Source organism: Talpa europaea, assembly GCF_964194135.1.
Source record: "Talpa europaea genome assembly, chromosome: 9".
Classification (NCBI taxonomy): domain Eukaryota; kingdom Metazoa; phylum Chordata; class Mammalia; order Eulipotyphla; family Talpidae; genus Talpa; species Talpa europaea.
In genome coordinates this window covers 113,691,954-113,711,697 of record NC_140076.1, presented here as the reverse complement: position 1 = coordinate 113,711,697, position 19,744 = coordinate 113,691,954, and the positions used below count along the sequence as shown (strand labels likewise).

General features: G+C 48.1%; 1 protein-coding gene across 2 annotated transcripts in view; it reads left to right on the top strand.

Moving 5' to 3' along the window:
* The window catches only part of NOTCH2 (notch receptor 2), a gene marked incomplete at its 5' end in the record, with an annotated part of 133,175 nt that overhangs the window by 55,140 nt on the left and 58,291 nt on the right, over positions 1–19,744 (top strand). For both annotated transcript variants that reach the window (XM_084243111.1, XM_084243110.1), the window contains 3 exons: positions 4,169–4,428; positions 7,405–7,740; positions 18,195–18,317. In XM_084243111.1, coding sequence (XP_084099237.1) covers positions 4,169–4,428; positions 7,405–7,740; positions 18,195–18,317 — 719 coding nt within the window. The remainder of the gene's footprint in view (positions 1–4,168; positions 4,429–7,404; positions 7,741–18,194; positions 18,318–19,744) is intronic.

Here is a 19,744-nt window from a genome sequence, read left to right as displayed (position 1 = left end):
GTTATTTTAAAACCAAGTGAACAACAAAACAGTCGCAGATGAGCGAAAACAGCCCAGATGTCCACTGTGGTGGGAGGGGAAGAGGAATAGGTAGTCCAGGCGAAGCCTTTGCCAAACACGGAGCTAAAAACGGGAGTCCTAGAAACCACACATATGAAGACGAAAATGATGAAAGGGTCGGTGGGCAGTGCCTCTGCTGGGAGAGCTTCCTTGTGATGGAAGCCCCTGACTTACTGGGGGAAAGTCATGCTCTCGCAGCATAGCTGCTGGTAATACTTAGAACACAAGATTTGTTGCACAGGGAGAATAGGAAGCAGGTAGAAAGGGAAATCTCTGTAGAATTAGGCTACGGTTCTGGAAGTTTGGTTGTGTTTGGGGAGGGAAATGGACTTAGTGAAAAAGGAAGGTGAGAAGAGGCTTGTTTTATGGAGACCGAGTGGGTTGCTGCCTCCCCGGCCTTCGAGGTTCACGTTAAGTAAGAAATGAAGTTCATTTTTTCATACCAACTTTTTTTGTAGTTCCAGCTTCATGTAATAATAGGAGGGCCTCAGGAGAGCTGTACATTATACATCCGTATTATCTCCCCGTAAAACACTCACTCGTCTACAATGGCTTGAAAGGCCCTCATGCCCTGCCTCGTAGTTACAGCTTTCATCTGCTTTCTGAGAGCTTTTTTTCTTATTTTCTTTCCTGTGACCACAGAGGTCTCCTGGCTGTTCCCTTTCCCAGGACTTGGCATGTACTGTCCCCTCTGCCTGCATGTACTGTCCCCCTGCCTGTCCCCTCTGCCTGTCTCCCTGCCTGTCCCTCTGTCTGTCCCCTCTGCCTGTCCCCTCTGCCTGGACGGCTTCCCTGGCACTGCCTGGCCGACCCCTCCCCTTGTCCTTGTTCTCTTGACTCACTTGTGTTTTCTCAGTAAGGTCTTCTCTCAATTTACCCTTTTTTTTTTTTTTGGTAAGATTTATTTATTTTTTTATTTATACATACAAGAACTAGGGTATAAGCCAGAGGTGCGGGGTGAGAAAATTCCCCAGAGACAGAGTGGGGAGCAGAACAGGCGATTCTACTGAAATACACTGCTGCGGGGGGAGCGGGCAAGACCAGAGAGGTCTGCTGCGCCATGTGGGTAGCTCCCTGGCTGGGGATCGAACTCATGCAGCAGTGGCTGTCGATTTAAGTGCTAAGACTTCAACCCCTCAGCCACCAGGGAGGCCCAGAAAAAAACCAAGATTATCTTACTGTATCTACTCCTGCTACTCCCATCTCTGCCTCTTCTATTTCCCTTTACTCTTCTGTTCTCTTTCATAGCACTTTACCTGACATACGGAACATCTTACTTAATAATTTTGTGTGTTTTTTTTTTTTTTTTTAATCTTTTCCTACTAGAATTTAAACTCCGTAGTACGAGGATTTTCTTGCACTGGAACTATGTCTGGCCACAACAGGCACTTTCCTGTTAGTTGCTTAAATGAATGAGTTTCACATTTTTTTGTGGAAACTGACATGAGAACATTCTTCCTCCTCATCATTAATCTTTATTAATAAGCATGTTGAATGCTATTTATAGAATTAGAGTTCTGTTACTTGGGAGTTGGCAAAATTTTTCTATACAACACCAGAGAGTAAATATTTGTGCAGACCATATGGTGTCAGAGCAACTACTTAACCCTGTTATTCTAATGCAAAAGAAGCCGTAGACATTCCATTAATGAATGAAGGTGTCTGTGTTCTTGTAAGACTTTATTTATGGATGCAAATCTGAACTTTACATAATTTTGGAACACCACAAAATAATACTTTGAATTTTCTGCCAGCCGTTTAAAAATGGACAGGCCGTTTGCAGCCCCTGGACCGTTCATAACAGACAGCATGCTGGAAAGGGACCCTCCACGACATTCTGCTAACCTCCCCTTTCCCCTGGTTTCTTAAATATAACTCAGTTGAAACTTATTTTTCCATATTTGGTAGAGCCCAGCAATGTAGATTCAACTCTAGGAACAGATAATCCCACAATTCTTCTCTTTGACTCCAGAATCTTTCCTATTGTTTCATTTTTGTTTTCCAGGGAACCTTGTTTTCATTATGTGCTTATGATGCTCACATTTAAGAGTTTGTAGTCTCTTGGCAGATGTCTCTTGATAGTGGCGGTGGTGATGGAAGAGTCCAGGAGCAGAGCTGGGCAGAGGCCACCCAGGTTTAAAAGTTTGCCATTATTTATGAGCTGAATAATTCCCAGATGGGAGAATCAGGAGCCATCAGCCAGGCCTTTGCCCAGAGGACTGTCACTGTGAATGAGAATTGTGTTGCAGTTTTTTTACTTTATCCATAACAGATTTCTTGAACAAATTGCAAATGATTTTAATAATATAGCTCAGAGTTAATTTTAGTTATGCTACATGGGCAGTTTTTGCTCTCTTAAAAACAACAACAACAACAACATAGAAAATAACCAGTTCTATTATCAAATCAAGCTGTCATCTGAATAAAGCATATTTTCCTTAATAACTGCAAAGGGAAAAATGGTTTTCATTTGCAAAATATTTTAATAAAATTTTCAATACTTGATTTTGGTCATTTCTTACTACAACCCCACAATGTAGCCCGATCGCCTATTTCAAGTGGGAGAGAACTCACAGTGAGTTAAGTGGCTTACCCCAGGCCAGAGGACTAGGAGGCCAAACAGGCCTCTGACCACGGAGGCCTCTGGCCGCAGGAGGTGCAGACGCCACGCTGGGAAGGAAGTTCAGGGTGTCGGCACCCTGCCCTCGCCTCATTGCTTTACCTGCTGTCAAGCTGCTGGGCGCTCGCGGCGCTAGGAAGGGGTGAGGAGGCCACGGCCCGTTACATCACCACCCCTGCAGCCACTTCCCGGCTCTGCTTCCTCCTTCAGCTGTGTTAGCTGCTGCATGATTATTCTGGCAGGTTCTTCTGTCTTACTTCCCTAATATCTGGCCCTCTTCCGCTCCTTGGTGGCTGTGACCCTCTGAAGATACCACCTTGCCAGTCGACCCAGTACAGCTAACGAAACGTACTTGGTGTGATTGGCAAAGACAGGAATGGATGAAGCAGGAACCCCCTGCCTCCAGTCCGGACGGTTGGGAGAACCAGGATATGGTGACTAGGCACAGGAGGGCAGGAGCTGGTGCTCAGGGGGAGATTCAGAGTCTGGCTTAAATGTCACCTTGGAGGCAAATGGTGTCAACATTCTTGTGACTTTAGTTTTCTACATCCAAAAAGTCAAATGGAGAAAAAGGTTGAACCACACAGCTGAAGCAGCAGCCAAATGGCAGAATTTATAGTCAAATCAAAGTCTTCTTGTTTTTAAATGCTTCTTAAACATCCCATTTAAAACTTTCCATCATGGAAGTAGAGGCTTTCCATGCCTTTTAAAATGCTATTTAGAGAAAATTGTCATAAATACTACATAGAGCTTGGGGTGGTTTGGAGCTTACGAATCAATGGACGGCCTAAAACTGTGGAAAATGGTGTAGAGCTTATCTCCCCACCTTCACTTTGGTGTTTATGTGATGCCTTATGTAGTTTGTTATATTGTTACTTTTTTGCTTTTTTCGCTTGGTTAAAAAAGCTGCATGTCATTTATTTCTTTAAAAATTTATAAAAGCCTCTTTGAGTCCTTCCCCATTCTTAGATGTCCCTTTTCTTTCTCTGGCACAGTCTCAGCCACCTAAACACGATCCAGAAAGCTAGGCAGAGACCCACCAGTGCCACCGTGGAAACAGAGGAAGCGTATTAATCCTCCGTGTTTCAGTGAGAGAAAACACAATATTTTGTGTACTTTAAACTGGAGTGGCCGGGAGGCCAGTTCTTGCATTATTGTGTCTTAATCCTTTCATATGGGCCAAACGAGAAGTTGATGAATTTAAGCAGACAGGTATCGCCATGCCGCACAGAGTGTGCGGGTGCACCAGGCCAGCCTGTTCCTGCAAGAGAGAGATGCTGGTTGCATTTTGCCTTCAAATAAAGGTCATGCGGATTGTCCATGCAGATGACGCTGGGTTCCCCTCCTGGTCGCCTCTGCCCGCCGAGGCTTACGGGAGCGTGTGGGCCAGTTCTCTGCGCCTGAAGTCGGGCGGTTTACAGGTCGTGACGTCAGGCCTCTGAATTCACAAGCCAGTGTTTCACGGCCTCTTCTCTCTTTCTCATACAGATGCCCTGAGGGCTTCTTGGGAGAATATTGTCAACACCGAGACCCCTGTGAGAAGAACCGCTGTCAGAACGGCGGGACGTGCGTGGTCCAGGCCATGTTAGGGAAAGCCTCGTGCCGCTGCGCCCCGGGGTTCACGGGTGAGGACTGCCAGCACTCTACCTCGCACCCCTGCTTCGTGTCTCGCCCCTGCCTGAACGGAGGCACCTGCCACATGCTCAGCCGGGACGCGTACGCGTGCACCTGCCAAGTCGGCTTCACAGGTAACAGCGGAACCGGGGCCCACACTGAGCTCTTCTCGGCGGGTCTCCAGCATCTTTCCACCTTGACCTCTAGCTCATCCCCAGCTCTGTTGCATGCTTAATGTTCTGGGAAGGAGCTGAATGTTCCAGGCCACTGTGCTTACCTTCTTTTGAGAATTTTAAGGGGAGGGAGAGTACAGAAAGAAAAAGGGTCAGATGCTCAGAAATGTCTGATTGTCTGATGTAGGTATGTCAGGACGGGTGATCAGAATCACTTCCCTGTCACCAGAAGAGAGGCTGCCGCTGCTGCTGCTGATTTGCTTCCTGAAACCGCTCCCCTGGCGACTCAGGGCACTGCTTTTCTGAGCTGTGACTGCTCTGCTCTGCTTCTGCGCTGTCTCGAAGCCCTCCATTGCGTGTTGTGTTCCATGGGACTCTGTTTCGAGCTCTCTTTGAGCCCATCACAGCTCTCCAGCTCCAGCTGCTTCAGCTGTCCTGATCTTCGCCGTCCTCCTAGCTTTACCTTCTCCCGTCCACCCTGACATCCAGGCTCATATTTCTGACCCCTTCATGCAGCTGGAGCCCCGTGCAGTGAGACCCTTCTCCTCTCTCCCCGGGCCTCCTGCAGTGGGTCCCTAACTGTTTCCTGGCCTTCACCTTCTCCCGTCTTGTTTCCCGCCGTGTCAGCTGTACTTATAAATGCAGATCGCCTCCCAGACTCACCAGCTGGCGATGCTCGAGGCCTTTGTTGCCCGTGGAGCCCACAGAGCCCACACAGTGGGTGGCAACCCCCTGACTGGGCTGTCGCGGCCCTTGACAGTCTGGACCTCACACCTCTCTAGTCTCACCTCCTCACCAACACCCAGTTCTAGCTATACCACAGTTCTGTCACCCTGGGACGCTGGCCTCCTGCAGGCCCCGCGCTGCCGCACACAAGGGCCTTTCCTGGACACCCAGGGATGCGAATGCTCCTAGTGACCCTCTCGGGTTCCTCAGGCAGCTCATTTCTAACTTCTGTTATTTTATGTGTGACATTTCATTGTCTGTGGCAAGCAGGCAGGCGGGGGTTGGGCAGGCAGGCGTAAGGGGCTGGGGTGGGGGACCTGACCCCCACCCAGCCTCTGGCAAATCTGGGCACTTTCTCTCTCCTCTCCCGTCATCTTGTCGTTACCCATGGTCTTGTAGTCCCCGTGCCTCCCCATCTCTCTCTATGATGCTGCCATTTTATTCCCTCCCTTCTAGGCCCAGGTGTGCACCCCTACATGTGCATGCACCTGTGCTCCCTGGGCCCAGGTGTGCACTGTCCTGGGAGGCAAGACTATGGGTTCCAGCTATAGAGGCTAGTGGTGGGAGGGCTTAAAAAAGACTGATCACTTCATTTTTTTAAATATATTTTTTTAAAGATTGATTTTATTTATGCAAGAACCAGGGTACCGGCCAGAGGCGTGGGAGGGTGAGAGGATTCACCAGAGACAGAGTGGGGAACAGAACAGGCAGACTGACGAAATACACTGCTGAAGGGAGCAGCGGGCGAGACAGGAGAGGTCTGCCCCTCCGTGTGGGTTGTTCCACGGCCGGCAGGGGATCAAACCGGCACTGCAGAGGCTGCGGACAGCTTCATAGTGCTGCGCTCAACCACCTGCGCCACCAGGGAGGCCCTGATCACTCCATTTAGCTGACATACTGTGGTTAGCTTTTAGAAATTTCTTTCATCTGACTAGATTATGGAGTCTCCAGAGGTAGCTGGGAGCTTTATTCAGAATGAACCATAAATGTTTATTAAGTGAGGAAAGGATCATTTCGTCCCCCACTATCCCTATAATTCTATAAATCTGATAAGCAAAAAGTGACATGCATGTGCAGAAAACGAGACTGAATCAGTCTGGAATACTTGCTCTCCTGATTTTTTCTTTGAAAAGAAAGGTATTGGTGGGGTGGAGGGCGGAGAGAATGGACTGTTGCCCCATCGTGACTGGCAGATTGGGTGGTTAAGAGGGTCATTTTCTCCTGCTTGTCGTTTTGAGTTGTTTTGCTCCAAAGGCCTGGGGAGGGCATGTGCAGTTACAGCGTCACTCTGAAATCACCCTCAAGTCACTGCTTCTTAATTTGTCACTAAAAGGGCCTCTTTTTGGTGTCTTGCCAGGTTCTCATCATTTGTACTTCTCCCACTTTCGTCTGTTGCTTTAAGAATCCCCGGAGGCCAAGTGTACCCCTTTGTTTTAGTGCTGGCCCCTCTGAGTGAGGCCTTGTTGGCTTGTCCCCACTCCCACGTAGACACGGAGGAAGCAGGTTCTAACTGTACCTGACAAACATGGGTGGCAGGTCCCGGGAGCGTTTGTTTCAGTCGCAGGCAAACACGCCGACACGCTGTGTGCTGCAAGGAAGAAGTATTTGCTTGTTTCTAACTAGATGTTGTGGGACTTACGAGCGTCTTTTATTCATTCGGTGGGAATGGTTTGCACTCTGGGTCTGCCCCTGCCCATGTGGCAGGTGGTGACCTAGAAGGCACAGCGAGCTTGGGGGGCGGGGTGTGAGAGGCAGGGGGGAAGGTAGAAAAGTGGGGGGGGAGATTTTGGGGAGCTGAGGGGGCGTTGAGGATGACTTCGGTAGTACAGGCTTAGGAGTAGGGCTGTCAGGAGACGTTCACTAGGGAGACATAGGCGCCCCACACAGGAGCAGCTTGTGCAAAGACCAGGGGGGTGAGACCAGAAGAGGACCTAACCCCTCTGTTGCAGAGACTGAGGGGAACCTGCAGGCCTGGGCTCCGTGGTCTGCCCCCAGCCCCCAAGTGCTCCTTGGAGTCTCTGAGGGTCTAGGGAGCACGTGCGTCAGGGGTTCTTGAGTTGGCTTTGACTTGAGCTTCCTACAGAATTCAGAGTTTGGAGCTTGTCTGTGTGAGCGCGCCCTCACATCATCTGCTGGGTGGGGGACGCGGGGTGTTGGTGAGGGGGAGCTCCCATCACTAGGGAAGCACTAAGTTCGTTCTCCCTCCTGTAGGGAAGCTGTGCCAGTGGTCGGACGCCTGCCTGTCTCACCCCTGTGCCAACGGAAGTACCTGCTCCACGGTGGCCAACCAGTTCTCCTGCAAATGCCAGGCTGGCTTCACAGGACAGAAGTGCGAGAACGACATCAATGAGTGTGAGGTCCCGGGCCTGTGCCAGCATGGGGGCACCTGCCTCAACCTGCCGGGCTCGTACCAGTGCCAGTGCCCCCAGGGCTTCACTGGCCAGCACTGCGACAGCCCCTACGTGCCCTGCGCCCCCTCGCCCTGCGTCAATGGGGGCACCTGCCGGCAAACCGGGGACTTCAGCTTTGAGTGCAACTGCCTCCCAGGTGAGTCCCCTGGTGTCCCGGGGTGGGGCTGCATCTCCAGGCAGAGGGTGGCCCGGGGTGGGGGGGTATCTCCAGGTGGAGGGTGTCCTGGGGTGGGGAGGGTGCATCTCCAGGTGGAGGTGTGCTGGCGTGGGGGGGCATCTCCAGGTGGAGGGTGTGCCGGCATTGGGGGGACATCTCCAGGTGGAGGATGTGCCGGCGTGGGGGTGCATCTCCAGGTGGAGGTTGTCCCCGGGTGGGGGGGATATCTCCAGGTGGAGGGTATCCTGGGGGGGGGGGCATCTTCAGGTGGAGTGTGTCCTGGGGTGGGGGCGCATCTCCAGGTGGAGGGTGTGGCTCTGTTGCTCATGTAGGAAATATCCTTCCCAGCAGGGAAAGGGGAAGTGAGAATTTCGTGTGGGGTGGGTTGCTGGTGAGGGAGAAGTTTTATGAGCCCAGTGCACTCTATAAACTGCAGGGGGTAATTTAACTTGTCAGGGTTTATGATGATGAGTGACTAGGAAATTGTTTATTGTCCATTTTGGAGAATAAGAGAAACAGAACTCTGGGAACGGGATAGACAAGCCTGTAAAATGGAAGGGGACACAATGAGAATTAGACATGGAAAGAGGACGTGTCAGTAATAAAGTACTTTAAACGGAGTTGACAATAACAGCAGGCGATTGACTTTCCTACTTTCACCTCTGATGGAATGATTTTCCTGACCACCTAAATGTACCCACGTGCCCTCTTCTGTGATTTTCCCTGGGCTTCTGGCCTTCAGAAACTCACCCAGTGTTCCCTCTCTGACTTTGGGGTACCCTGTCCTGAATTGAAGCTGGAGAATTTGGAACTGGGGCGGGGGTAGTGTTTTGTTAATCATTTTTTGATGAGGTCTCAGCAATTTTATATGGCATAGTCATATATAAGTAAGACGGAAGGAAAAAGAGAAACAGTTTATGGGGGGCAGCGGGGGGCTTAGTGTTCTGGAGCGAGGGAGAAAGGGGCAGGCCTGGCCTGGTCACTAAACTCCTTGAGAAATGATGGGAAGGTTGAAAACTGAGAATTTTGATTGGGAACAGAACACAGGCAGCTGGAGCAGATGAATTACTAAGCAACAAAGATTCTGTTTTTATACAAATATCTTTAGTCCAAAAACAAAAGAAGGAAAGCCGTAGGGGGGAATAATGTGCTCAGTAAGCAGAATTGCCTCAAAAAGAAGTTGTTCTGACCACTCTCCCCGAGTGGGAATCTGAGACTCCGGTCTCATGGATGCGGTTCACATATAATAGGACCGTGTGTTTTATCTCCCGGGAGTTAAAGGTCATATGTTGGTCCTAAGTATAAAACCAAATGGTAAATGTGTTCATTTCATTCCGTAGACACTGATGGGCTACCAGCTACGTTCTGGGCACCCCGCTGTGTGCTTGGGATACACGATGCAAGACATCCCACGTCATAGGAGACCTTGTCATTTCACGCTGAGCCCCCAGAATGAGCTGTGTAATGGCACTGCTTTCAGTTTCTCTCTCTCTTTTTTTTTTTTTTTTTAAGATTTATTTATTTAGACAAGCACTGGGTACAGTCAGAAGCACAGGAGGGTGAGAGAATTCACCAGAGCGGGGAGCAGAACAGGCAGACTGACGAAATACACTGCTGAGGGGAGCAGCGGGCGGCAGGAGAGGTCTGTGTGCCATGTGGGACCCTCGCCCGGCGGCTGGGGATCGAACCAGCGCTGCAGAGGCTGCGGGCAGCTTCGCAACCCAGCGCTCAACTGCTGCGCCACCGAGGAGGCCCTGCTTTCAGTTTCTCTTTCGACAAAAAGTGGACAGTACTGTCATCCTAGACGCTAAGTCCATTCCTTATTAACGTGACGCCACCATCATCTCCATTATCCTGTAGAAGGAACAACTAAAAGATAACTTTCCTCCTTCCTGCTTGTGTTAGCATTTTAAGGGTTAAAGAAAAAAAAAACCGAAATATAAACAGTTTAATTTTGTAAATATCCTAATAGTTTAATCGTGTAAGTGGCTCATAATTGAGGTTATGTGATTTATTGTCAAAGGCTAAATGTGTTTTTCAGCTTCAAGAAAATTGCTCGTAATAATTGCCATCACAAGAGGTTGATTTGGCAGCAAGATACTGACGGGAAGTCAGAAGTCAATAAAGGAAGTTTTTAGCTAGGAGAGAGTGATTACTCACCCCCATAGTCTCCGCGTTGTTATCCATTAGCCACGATAAGAACCATAGGGAATTCTGAGAGTGTGTGCAGGAAAGGATCTGTCAGACCAGAATAGTATCTCCTCCTTGAGAAAGGAAATAACCAGGGATTCCGCCACGGAGAGGCTGCCAGGGCTAGGGGGCTGGAGCCGGAGCCTTTGGCTGTCTTTTACTCTCCAAGCGACACTCATGCATGAAATGTGTGTGTGTTGGGGACCGTGATGGGGGGGCGGGGGTTTTGAGGGGATAGAATATTTGGCAGAGAGAAAACGAACACATATTTAATGCCTTTTGTGAGCCAGGCACTGTGCCAGGTTCTTCTGCATCCACCAGCTCGATTACACAAAAACCATGGAGGTGGGAGGGGGTAGGTGTTATTTTTTTGAGTTTTCCCAGGTGAAATAATTGGGGTTTAGAGATCTTACATGATTACCCAGACTCGCAGAGCTGACCTGCGGTGAGGCTGAGGCCTGAACTCTGAGTATGGGCAGAGTCTCCCCAAAGCCCTTCCTTGTGTGTCTGCTGCACCACGGCTCACCCTTGTCTGCCCTGAAGGTGCTTCAGGAAGGAGCGAGACCTTCTAGGTGCTTTGAGATGCGTGGGTCAAAAACAGAGCGGTTGATGTATCTGAAAGAGGACATACCCGTAACTGTGATCCCGTATTGTTACGTGTCAGCCTACCTAAGGCGTCGTGCAGACACGGAAACAAGAGTTCAGCAGACTAGTTCTTGCCTTCTGGGCTCCCACGATGTAAAAGCAGGGACATCAGCTTGGACAGGGTATGGAAGGAAATTCAGAAGATTTCAAAACAGTGGAAGATATGGTAACATTGTGAGTAAGTATGAATTTAGACATCTTGCAAGATTCTGTGCTGTTTTTATGTCCCAGGTGGAGCTTGGAAAAAATTCGCTTTATTTCTCCATAAGGACATAGCGCTGGAGCAGCTTTTCTTTTAGAAAATTCTTTCATAAAGCAGTACCACTTTCCCTGCTGCTCCCGCCTTGGCCCTCCATGCGTTACTTAAAATAATCATCACTGCCTCACTGTAAATGACACCCCAATTTCAGGAGAATCATTTTTCAGTTCTAAAAACAGGGAAACTGGGTCAACAGAGGCAGAGTACCCCACTGTGGCTTTCTGCAGCTCCCCAGTGCTGCTTCCTGCCCCATCCAATCTTTGCACTGTTAATTGAGGCTGCCCCATCACTGTTTGGTATGGTGACCACCCTGTCCCCCTTAATTGCCAGCCCTGGTCTACATTTTCTTTTCCTTTTCTTCAATTCTTGCCATCTTCTTACTATATAATTTGCACTATGTAATTTACCTCATTATGTCTATTGTTTATTGTCTGCCCCTTCCAGATTCTGCTACCTCTCCCCTCGAGAGCGAAAGCTAGAATCTTTGTTTTTGTTTGGCGACATGTCCCGAGCACTTGAGACGGGCGCCAGGTACGTCAGGACAGGCGTACAAGGACCCATGGGCCGGCTAGGGCTGGTGTCGTTTTGAGGTCCTCACCCTGGCCCGGCGCATCCTAGGCCGAGTCTGGCTCCTCCTCTGTGCTTGGATGCGCTAATCCCGGGAGAGAAATTTAGAGCTTGTCTCAACTCCAGAAGTCAGCCATCACCACAGACGTCAGCGATGATCTCCTTGTGGCGGAGTTACCGTCCTCACCTCCCATGGGGCACTGCAGTCACTGTGACTTGATTTCAGTAGTGTTGTAAGACTTTTGGAAGGAATTAAAACTGCAAAAGTGACTCACCCTGTGTGCAAAGAAAGAAGTGCTGCTCTGGAAGGGAAGGAAGGAAAATATCTTTAAGAGGAAACTAACAGGTTCAAACCGAGGAGCCTGCTTTCACCTTCCCCTTGGGTCTGCGGCGCTCAGCAGTCGAGGTCCTGTGTGAGCGGCCGCTAGTCAGGCTTCAGCAGAGGTCCCGGGACGCACGCAGCCAGCAAGAGCTCAGCTACGAGCAGGATAGAAAAGGGATGATTGAGTCGGTGACTCCCAGTATTTTTGAGTTAAACCAACTACAGGAGAGAGAACGAGTTAGGCTATTGGTTTTTTTTTTTTTTTCAAAGATCTTATTTATTCATGCATGCGTGCAAGAGCTGGGGTGCAGGCCAGAGGTGTAGGGGTGAGAGGATTCACCAGAGACAGAGTGGGGAGCAGAACAAGCAGATCTACTGAAATACACAGCTGAGGGGAGCAGCGGGCGAGACAGGAGAGGTCTGCTGTGCCACGTGGGTCAGCTCCCTGGCCGGGGATCGAACTCAGGCAGTGGCAGTGATAGCTCTGAGACTGAAGCCCTGGGCCACCAGGAAGGTCCCTTAGGCTGGTTTTATGTTTGTGGACATCTAATGAAGTGGCCCTGGTGAGCTCAGAACAGTGGGCGGAACCTGCTGAGAGCTATAGGTGGGGTGGACAGACCTTGGTGTACCTTTCCTTTTTCTGTCTCCCCCACACCTCTTCATTCCTGGATGATTTTTTAAAAATTCATAAAAAGCTGTCGCCTCTGTTCTCTTCAAACAACGAAGGTTTGTACTTTGTAAGCCTCCTCTGTACACCGCTTATTTGCAATACATTGCTTGTTTGCAAGCAATACCTGCCGCTAAACCGTAAGCACATTTTGTGACCTGCATATCTGCTCTGTTGCTGAGCTTCAAGACTGTTAGAAAATCCTTCCCTCTTGCGTTCTCGTATGCAGGGACATGTGATGTTCTGCTGGAATTTACACTAATCACCCGTTGGCAGGTTCTGGAACAGAAGCAAAGTGCTGATACCACTTTCCCAGGTGTATTATTTTAGCTTCTTTGACTAGTCTTGCTTGATGCTTCTTTACTGTTCTTCTGCGCTTAGTAGCTTTACTCATGTCATCTCTTTGGCATTCTAGCACCTTCTTCCCCCACCCCGAGGCTTTTTACATGGGATTTAGTCTTTATGATTTGTCAGTTATGTCACTGAAGTGCCTTCTGTATTTTCTACCCCCGTGGGGATTAGAGAGCTTGTAAGGTCTTTGGCAGCTTAATAAACCTCCAGCATAGCACTTTCAAGCTGACAGCTCATCAGTTCACTGTTCCAAGTAGATGCTTATTTTGATACCTCTCCTCCCTACCCCCCGACACAAAATTTAGACTCTGAATATCCACAAAAATGAATGCACTATGAACCGAATGTGCTAGAGAAGACAATTCCAATATTCTTTAATTGTTTTAAGGTACTGAACTTGGTTCTTTTGAATGCCCTTCTTTGGTGATAAATTTAGAAAGGAAATGAAAGTGGAAATCATTAGGGTGGTGTCAACACAGCCTGGGGAGGTGGGGGTCAGGGGTACACGGGCCGGTCACAGGGGTGCTGAGTGCATTGGACCCGCTGAGGGGATGGACAGAGAGGGGACCAATTTGCTTTTGTAACAGGCTAATCCTCAGGGGGCTGGGGTCAGGGGACAGAGCCTTGTGAACTTCCACCTTGTTGCCTTTATCCAGTTCCAGGCATCCCGGGTTTTGCCCTCCCTCTTGCATCCCTCTGCCTGGAAACTTCCCGGAGGACACTCAGCCTGCCTTGGGAGAGTCCCAGCTGTGCCATTCTGCCTCCCTTTCCTGTCTCTTCTATGTGCCTCTTCACCAGGCCTGTCCCCCCTCACACCTCCCAGCGCCTGACGATGGAGAGCTGAAGGCGCCTTCTGGGAGATGCTGTTCTCTGTGTGGGACGAGCCTCTGTCCCAAAGGCTCTGCTCTGCTCCCTCACTTTCGTCATTTGTCAGTTACGGGGCCCAAGGTTTTATAACAGCACGGTCTTAAAATGTTCTTTCTAAGTTTAATTTCTCTGCTTTTGGCCTTTTAAGGACATAAATTGGCCTTGAGCTGTAACCTCCTTTTGGCGTCACGTGAGCCTCTCCATAAATCTGCTACACCCACCCCACCCACAGGTCTGGAGACGTGTCTGTTTTCTTTTCCCCTAAAATCTTAAAATATATTTTAAAGAAGTGAGTTCACTGCAGCTTACTCCTTTAAGCCTTACCTCTGGCCTCCCCCTTGGGTAGACTGTTTCTTACACAAATTTACTAGCTTTCCAAAAAGAGTTCTAGATCTCTATTTTTAAAGCATAAATCCTGTCTTAACTTTGGAGAACTGATTTGGCTGCACTTTTCTTAGTAGTCACGGGAACTTTGGGCCTAACGTCAGGTTTTCAGATTATTGAGAGAGAATTTGGGGGTCTCAGAGAGCACAGGGGCGGGAACTGGGTAGGGGTACCCGGTCAGCACTGACCCCTGCCAGCCGTGGCACCTCCTGCCAACCGCGTCACCTTGGGTGAGTCAGCCTGTGCCCTCACAGACTTCAGCTGCAGCGTACAAGTGGGTAAGCGCTAGGGAGGCGTTGATCCCGTTGCTAGCTAACAGTATTCCCGATACAGCAACTTTGTTGAGATAAACTTCCATGCCATATAATTTGCTCTTTCAAAGTGTACATTCAGTGGTTGTCAATAGATGGTAAGTTCTCATTTGATGTCGTTGGTCGGTTCTTGGAAACTGTGACTTTAAGCAAAGCTGTATATATCAAAACCAGTTTTTCCGTAGGTTAATCAATATAAATAAGAATTAACTTCCTATGACAATTTCTGGTCACAAAAACATCACCACACTTCTAAGTAAAGGCCTGAAACACTTCTAATATTAAACAAGAATTCATTAATTTTCCAAGTGATTTATTCCACTTCATGGTCATGGCTGGCTGGACCCTGTCCCAGCGGCTCAGGGCCCACAGCAGGGACCTACCTGGGCAGGGGCCCTGTTCTTGCGGGTTCTCCCCCAACACCCGCAGCTCACTGAGAGTGGGGCAGTTGAGATACGGCAGTGGACCTCAGGCACATCTTTGAAGTCTGAGAAGAAATTGGAGGACCCAGAGAAGACCGGTGCAGACATGCGGAGAACATGCAAGTTCCTGACAGACAGTGGCCTTGGGTTTTCCCCCTCATGTTATAAGGAAATTGTTACTCGAGGATCGGCTGTAGTCGCAGATTTGTGTTACCATCATTGCCACAGTTGATTTTAGACCATTTTACCACTCCAGAAGAAACCCTCCATGCCCCATCTCCTTCCCAGCACTAGGCAACTCCTAATTTGCTTTCTGTGTCTATAGATTGTATAATTGGCATTTCATATCAATGAAACACATGATACATGGTAATTTGCGATTAGTTTTTTTTTTTTTTTTTACCTAGCATAGTGTTTTAAAAGTCCATCCATGTTGTGGACAGTATCAGCATTTAATTCCTTTTCATGACTGAGTACTATTCCGATGCATGAATTTACCACGTTTTGTTTTCACATTTGTAAGTCGATTGATTTGGGGCTGCTTCCACTCTTTGGGGGTGTTACAAATATGACTGCCATGAGTGTTCTTGTAGAAGAACATTGTGTGGATAAGTTTTTTTTTCCCCTAGGGTAAATACTTAAAAGAGGAATCACTGGGTTGGATGGTAATACTAACCTCTTCAGGATCCATCAGACTATTCCAAAGCAGCTGCACTATTGAACATTCTAACCAGCAGTGTGAGGATTCCAGTTTTTCCACGTCCTCGCCAGTATTGCTATTGTCTGTCTTTTTGATTAATGCCAACGTCGTGGGTGTGTAGTAATTCCTTATCGTGGTTTGATTTGTATTTCTCTAGTGACTAATAATGTTGAACATCTTTTCACATCATTGGCCGCTTATCATCTGTGTTTGGAGAAATGTCTGTTCAGATCTTTAACTTGTTTTATAATTGTCTTCTTACATACACTATTTTTATTACTGTAAACATTCTTTGTATATATGGGATACGAGTTTCTATCAGATATATGATTAGCAGATAGATATTTTCTCCCATTCTATGAGTTGTCTTTTCATTTTCTTGATGGAATCCTTTGAAGTTCAAATTTTGATGAAGTCCAAACTGTTTTTCTTTCGTGATCCATGCTTTTGGTCACATTTAAGAAAACTTTGCCTAACCCAAGTCACAGAGGCTTACTGCTATGCTTTCTTCTAAGAGCCTTATAATTTTAACTGTAATATTTTGAGGTTTTTTTCAAGTTATGAGAAAGGGATCCAGCTTCATTCATTTGCATGTAGACATTTAGTTGACATATCACCATCTATCGAATGTAAATGTCTTTTAAAAAAAATTTAACTTGTTTAATCTTTATACCAAACCTTTGAAGTCGGTCCTGTTAATTCCCCCAGGGAGGAAAGGGAGCTGTACTAGCTTGCCTGGGCTCCATCGGGCTGCATGGCGAGGCCGAGACCATCCTGGACAGCTTGGCCCTGGAGGCTGTGCTTCTAACAAGCAATCAGCTCTTCATTTTCCTGCCTCCTTACCTGCCTGTCTGCTGACAGGAAAGAACTACCTCAGAGATAGTCAAGTAGTCCTGAAAAGAAAACATTTCATTTCTTACATGCTGTGGTTATGCTGAACGCTTCTGCTTCCTTAATCTGTCTGAGGTTAGTGAGTGCAATTAGTCGAGCAGCGACTCACATAAATTCGGGGCCACAGTTTCAATTCCTTCGAGTCTGGCTGCTTTGGCTTTATCACCTCCCGACACCGAGGCGGTCCTGTTCGGCCTTGCTCACCAGAAAGATCATGTTGGGGAGGGCGACCGTCACTGGTCCTGACACACCCTCAGACCACACGGTCCTCGCGGTGGCAAGCCAGGGCTGCTGTCCCCCTCAGCACCCTCAGACCAGGCCCTCGCACTTCCTGAAGGATGCTGCATTAGGCGCAGTAGACTCGTGGCTCAGACCTCAGCTCAGAACGTCACTTGGTGGGTTGCTGATCTGGCCTCACCGTGTCATCATTAGGGGTGCACGAGCTTAACCAGTTCAGCACTTTCTGGCTCATTAATCCATTGGCAGAACTGTCGTATGATAAAACATTATTAGCATAAAAAAAGGGAACTCGAGTACAAATACCTAGAGAAATAGAATTCTCTTCAGGCAAGTCTTCAGTGATGTCCATCTTTGACGAAGTGATTTTCTTTGGTCTCTGGATAATTTTTTTGGCCTCTTGGTTTATTACACTCATTTACATCCCTGCTACTGTTTTCAGAGAAACCAGCCGCGTTCCAGTAGAGCAGCAGCCTGTGGTGAGAATTGAGTAACGCAGGGTGACTGAAGTTGTTCCACCCACCAGGCCGTGAATGCCACGAGGGCAGGGACTCTGGCTCCAGCCACCCCCATCCCCCCCCCCCCCGCCCCGTGGCTGAGACCCAGTGAGCTTCTGAGTGTGGGTGAGGAATCTGAGGGACACTTTGATGAGGCCAAATACTTAGTCTCGCCGCATTTTAACTAAGAAAGTTTCCAGTGACATTCTCGTGCTTGAAGCCGACAATCTGAGTCACTAAGGAACTTGGTGAGGAGAAGAGAGAGCTAAAAGCTCAACATCTGACCTGCAGAGGAACACACTGCAGGAAGCCAGGGCGCAGTCTGCTACGCTAGTTTCATTTTTCATAAAAGGGAAACATCTAGAGGAAGGAAGCAATGCTGTAAGCATAGAGAGAGGACGTAGAGCATCTCACTTCATTAGTGATAACACCTCCTTGTTTTCAGGGTCTTTTTGTATTTCTGTTACTCCACGCGTGGCCTGGCACTCACACCAGCTGGGAATGCAGCTGAGGAGGTGGCATCAGCATCATTTCACAGACAAGGAAGCTGGTCCAGGCTGTACTTTGCCATGTGTTAAATATCTCGTAGGTGGTGAGGTTTGTGCTTGACTCATGTCCTCAGACTTTGCGTTTAGTGTTTTTCTTAGGCCTTCCACCCCCACCTACTTTGAGCAATGATCCCAAGAAAAAATACAAGAGGAGTTGCACTTTTTATTTGATTTAATTAGGTAACTTTTATCTGTTCTTCCCATTCTTTTGGTAGGGAGTTAGGGAAAATCCAGTACTGTGTGTGTGTGTGTTAAAGAACCAGGGCATAGCTGTCCCAAGTAGACGCTTATCTTCATTGGAATTTTATTTCCTAAAACTCTTTGAAGTACCTGTGCGGCAGCTATGAAGGCACGTGGAGGCTGCCACTGGCATCGTGAGTCACTCTGGCTGTCTCACCACGCATCCAGGCAGGAGATGGCAGAAGACTGGGGGTTGTTTAGCTACAGGCCTGGGTAACCAGCTGTTGGCCGCTGAGCTGAACGAGGGGTCAGGTCTGTTTTCAGGACCAGGTCCTGAGGGAGCAGAGCAGGTCGTGTCTTCTGTGTGAGAAGTCATTGTTTTCTTTTCTTACCAGGTTTTGAAGGGAGCACCTGTGAGCGGAATATTGATGATTGCCCCAACCACAAGTGTCAGAATGGAGGGGTCTGTGTGGACGGCGTCAACACTTACAACTGCCGCTGCCCGCCTCAGTGGACAGGTAAGTGCCATGGGGCAAGTCAGCCAGGATGCGCCAGGGCCGGTGCCCCGAGGCAGCCGTTACTGACCGGGGCACTTGTCACAAATGCGCCGAGGACCACTGGGGGACAGTGTGTGAAGGAAGCCAGGGTCTCCTCGCCGCCTGGCTGGTGACGTAATGCTCTGACTCCTATGTCAAAGAAAAAAGTATTTTTACAGGTTTATATTCAGTGGTTCGGAGCATAGCTCTGTGCGGGGTGCTGGGAACATTTGAGAGAAAAGAGTCATTGATAGTCACTGGTGGGTATTGTCTGGGAGAGGCAGGTATCACCTGAAACACAGTAGATGCACAATAAAAATGCAGAGGGAAAAAAGTACTTAAATGAGAAAATACAAATGGTCTCTGTCACACACAGAATGGTAACTGAGGTGATAAATACATCACGTCATGTTAGTATGGCGTTCACGCAGTGTATACGTGCATCTCAGATCCTTGCAGTGTACACCTCACCTCACACAGGGTTCTACAACAGCCACTTCAGCAAAGCCAGAAAAAACAGGAATTGCAACTTGTCCATCTACACTGAACTGCCAATAAATATTCAAAACTATATGAAAATGATGTTATAAAGCTGAAAATAAGTTATATAGGATGTAAGAGTTCAGCACTTGTTCACAGATAGAAATCCATCCCACCTCATCCACGTGTCCTGCAACCACACAAAGGATTGGACGGATACGCTTGGTAACATTATTTTTATGACATCCGGTTACACCTCTCTCTTCCCCCTTTTTCTGTCCCTCTTTTGGAACATAGAAAAAAAATTTTACATGCTCCGACTTGATAGAAGGGCTCTCCTTTTTAATTTCATAGCCTCTTGGAAATTTCTGATGTTGTCTGAGGCAAAATTTTCATTTAATTTTGAAATTTTATGCAGCATTTGGTCCCAATTTCTGTACATAGCTATATTTATGTAGCTAACTGAAAGTAGAGGTGATTAAGAACGGGTTCAGTGATTAAGAATTGAGCCTTTCTGAGAGAAATTGAATGATTTAATGTGCAAACTCAAGAGGAAGCTAACGTCATGAGGGGGAACTTGCAGAATCAGCGGTGGACTGTGTCCAGGTGACACGGCTGATGTTGGAGGGCAGCCACTGCTACCTGGTATTCTTCAGAGACTCCAAATTGCTTTCCCTTATCTGTAGCAACTAATTATTTAGAGTACTCCCTGGAGCTCCACATTATGATTAGAAAAAGATTAAATGGAGTTTAAAACTTCAATTACATGATTTCCTGGAAGGGCACATATTTCTGCTTTTAATCCCCCAAATGTCCTTTTTAAGACTTTCTCACCAGTTTTCCTTAGAATTGGACTTCCCCTAGAATTTCTTCTCGGTGTCTCGGGCCTAGGACTTCACTGTCTGCTCTCGCCATCCGCGGCTCTCTGC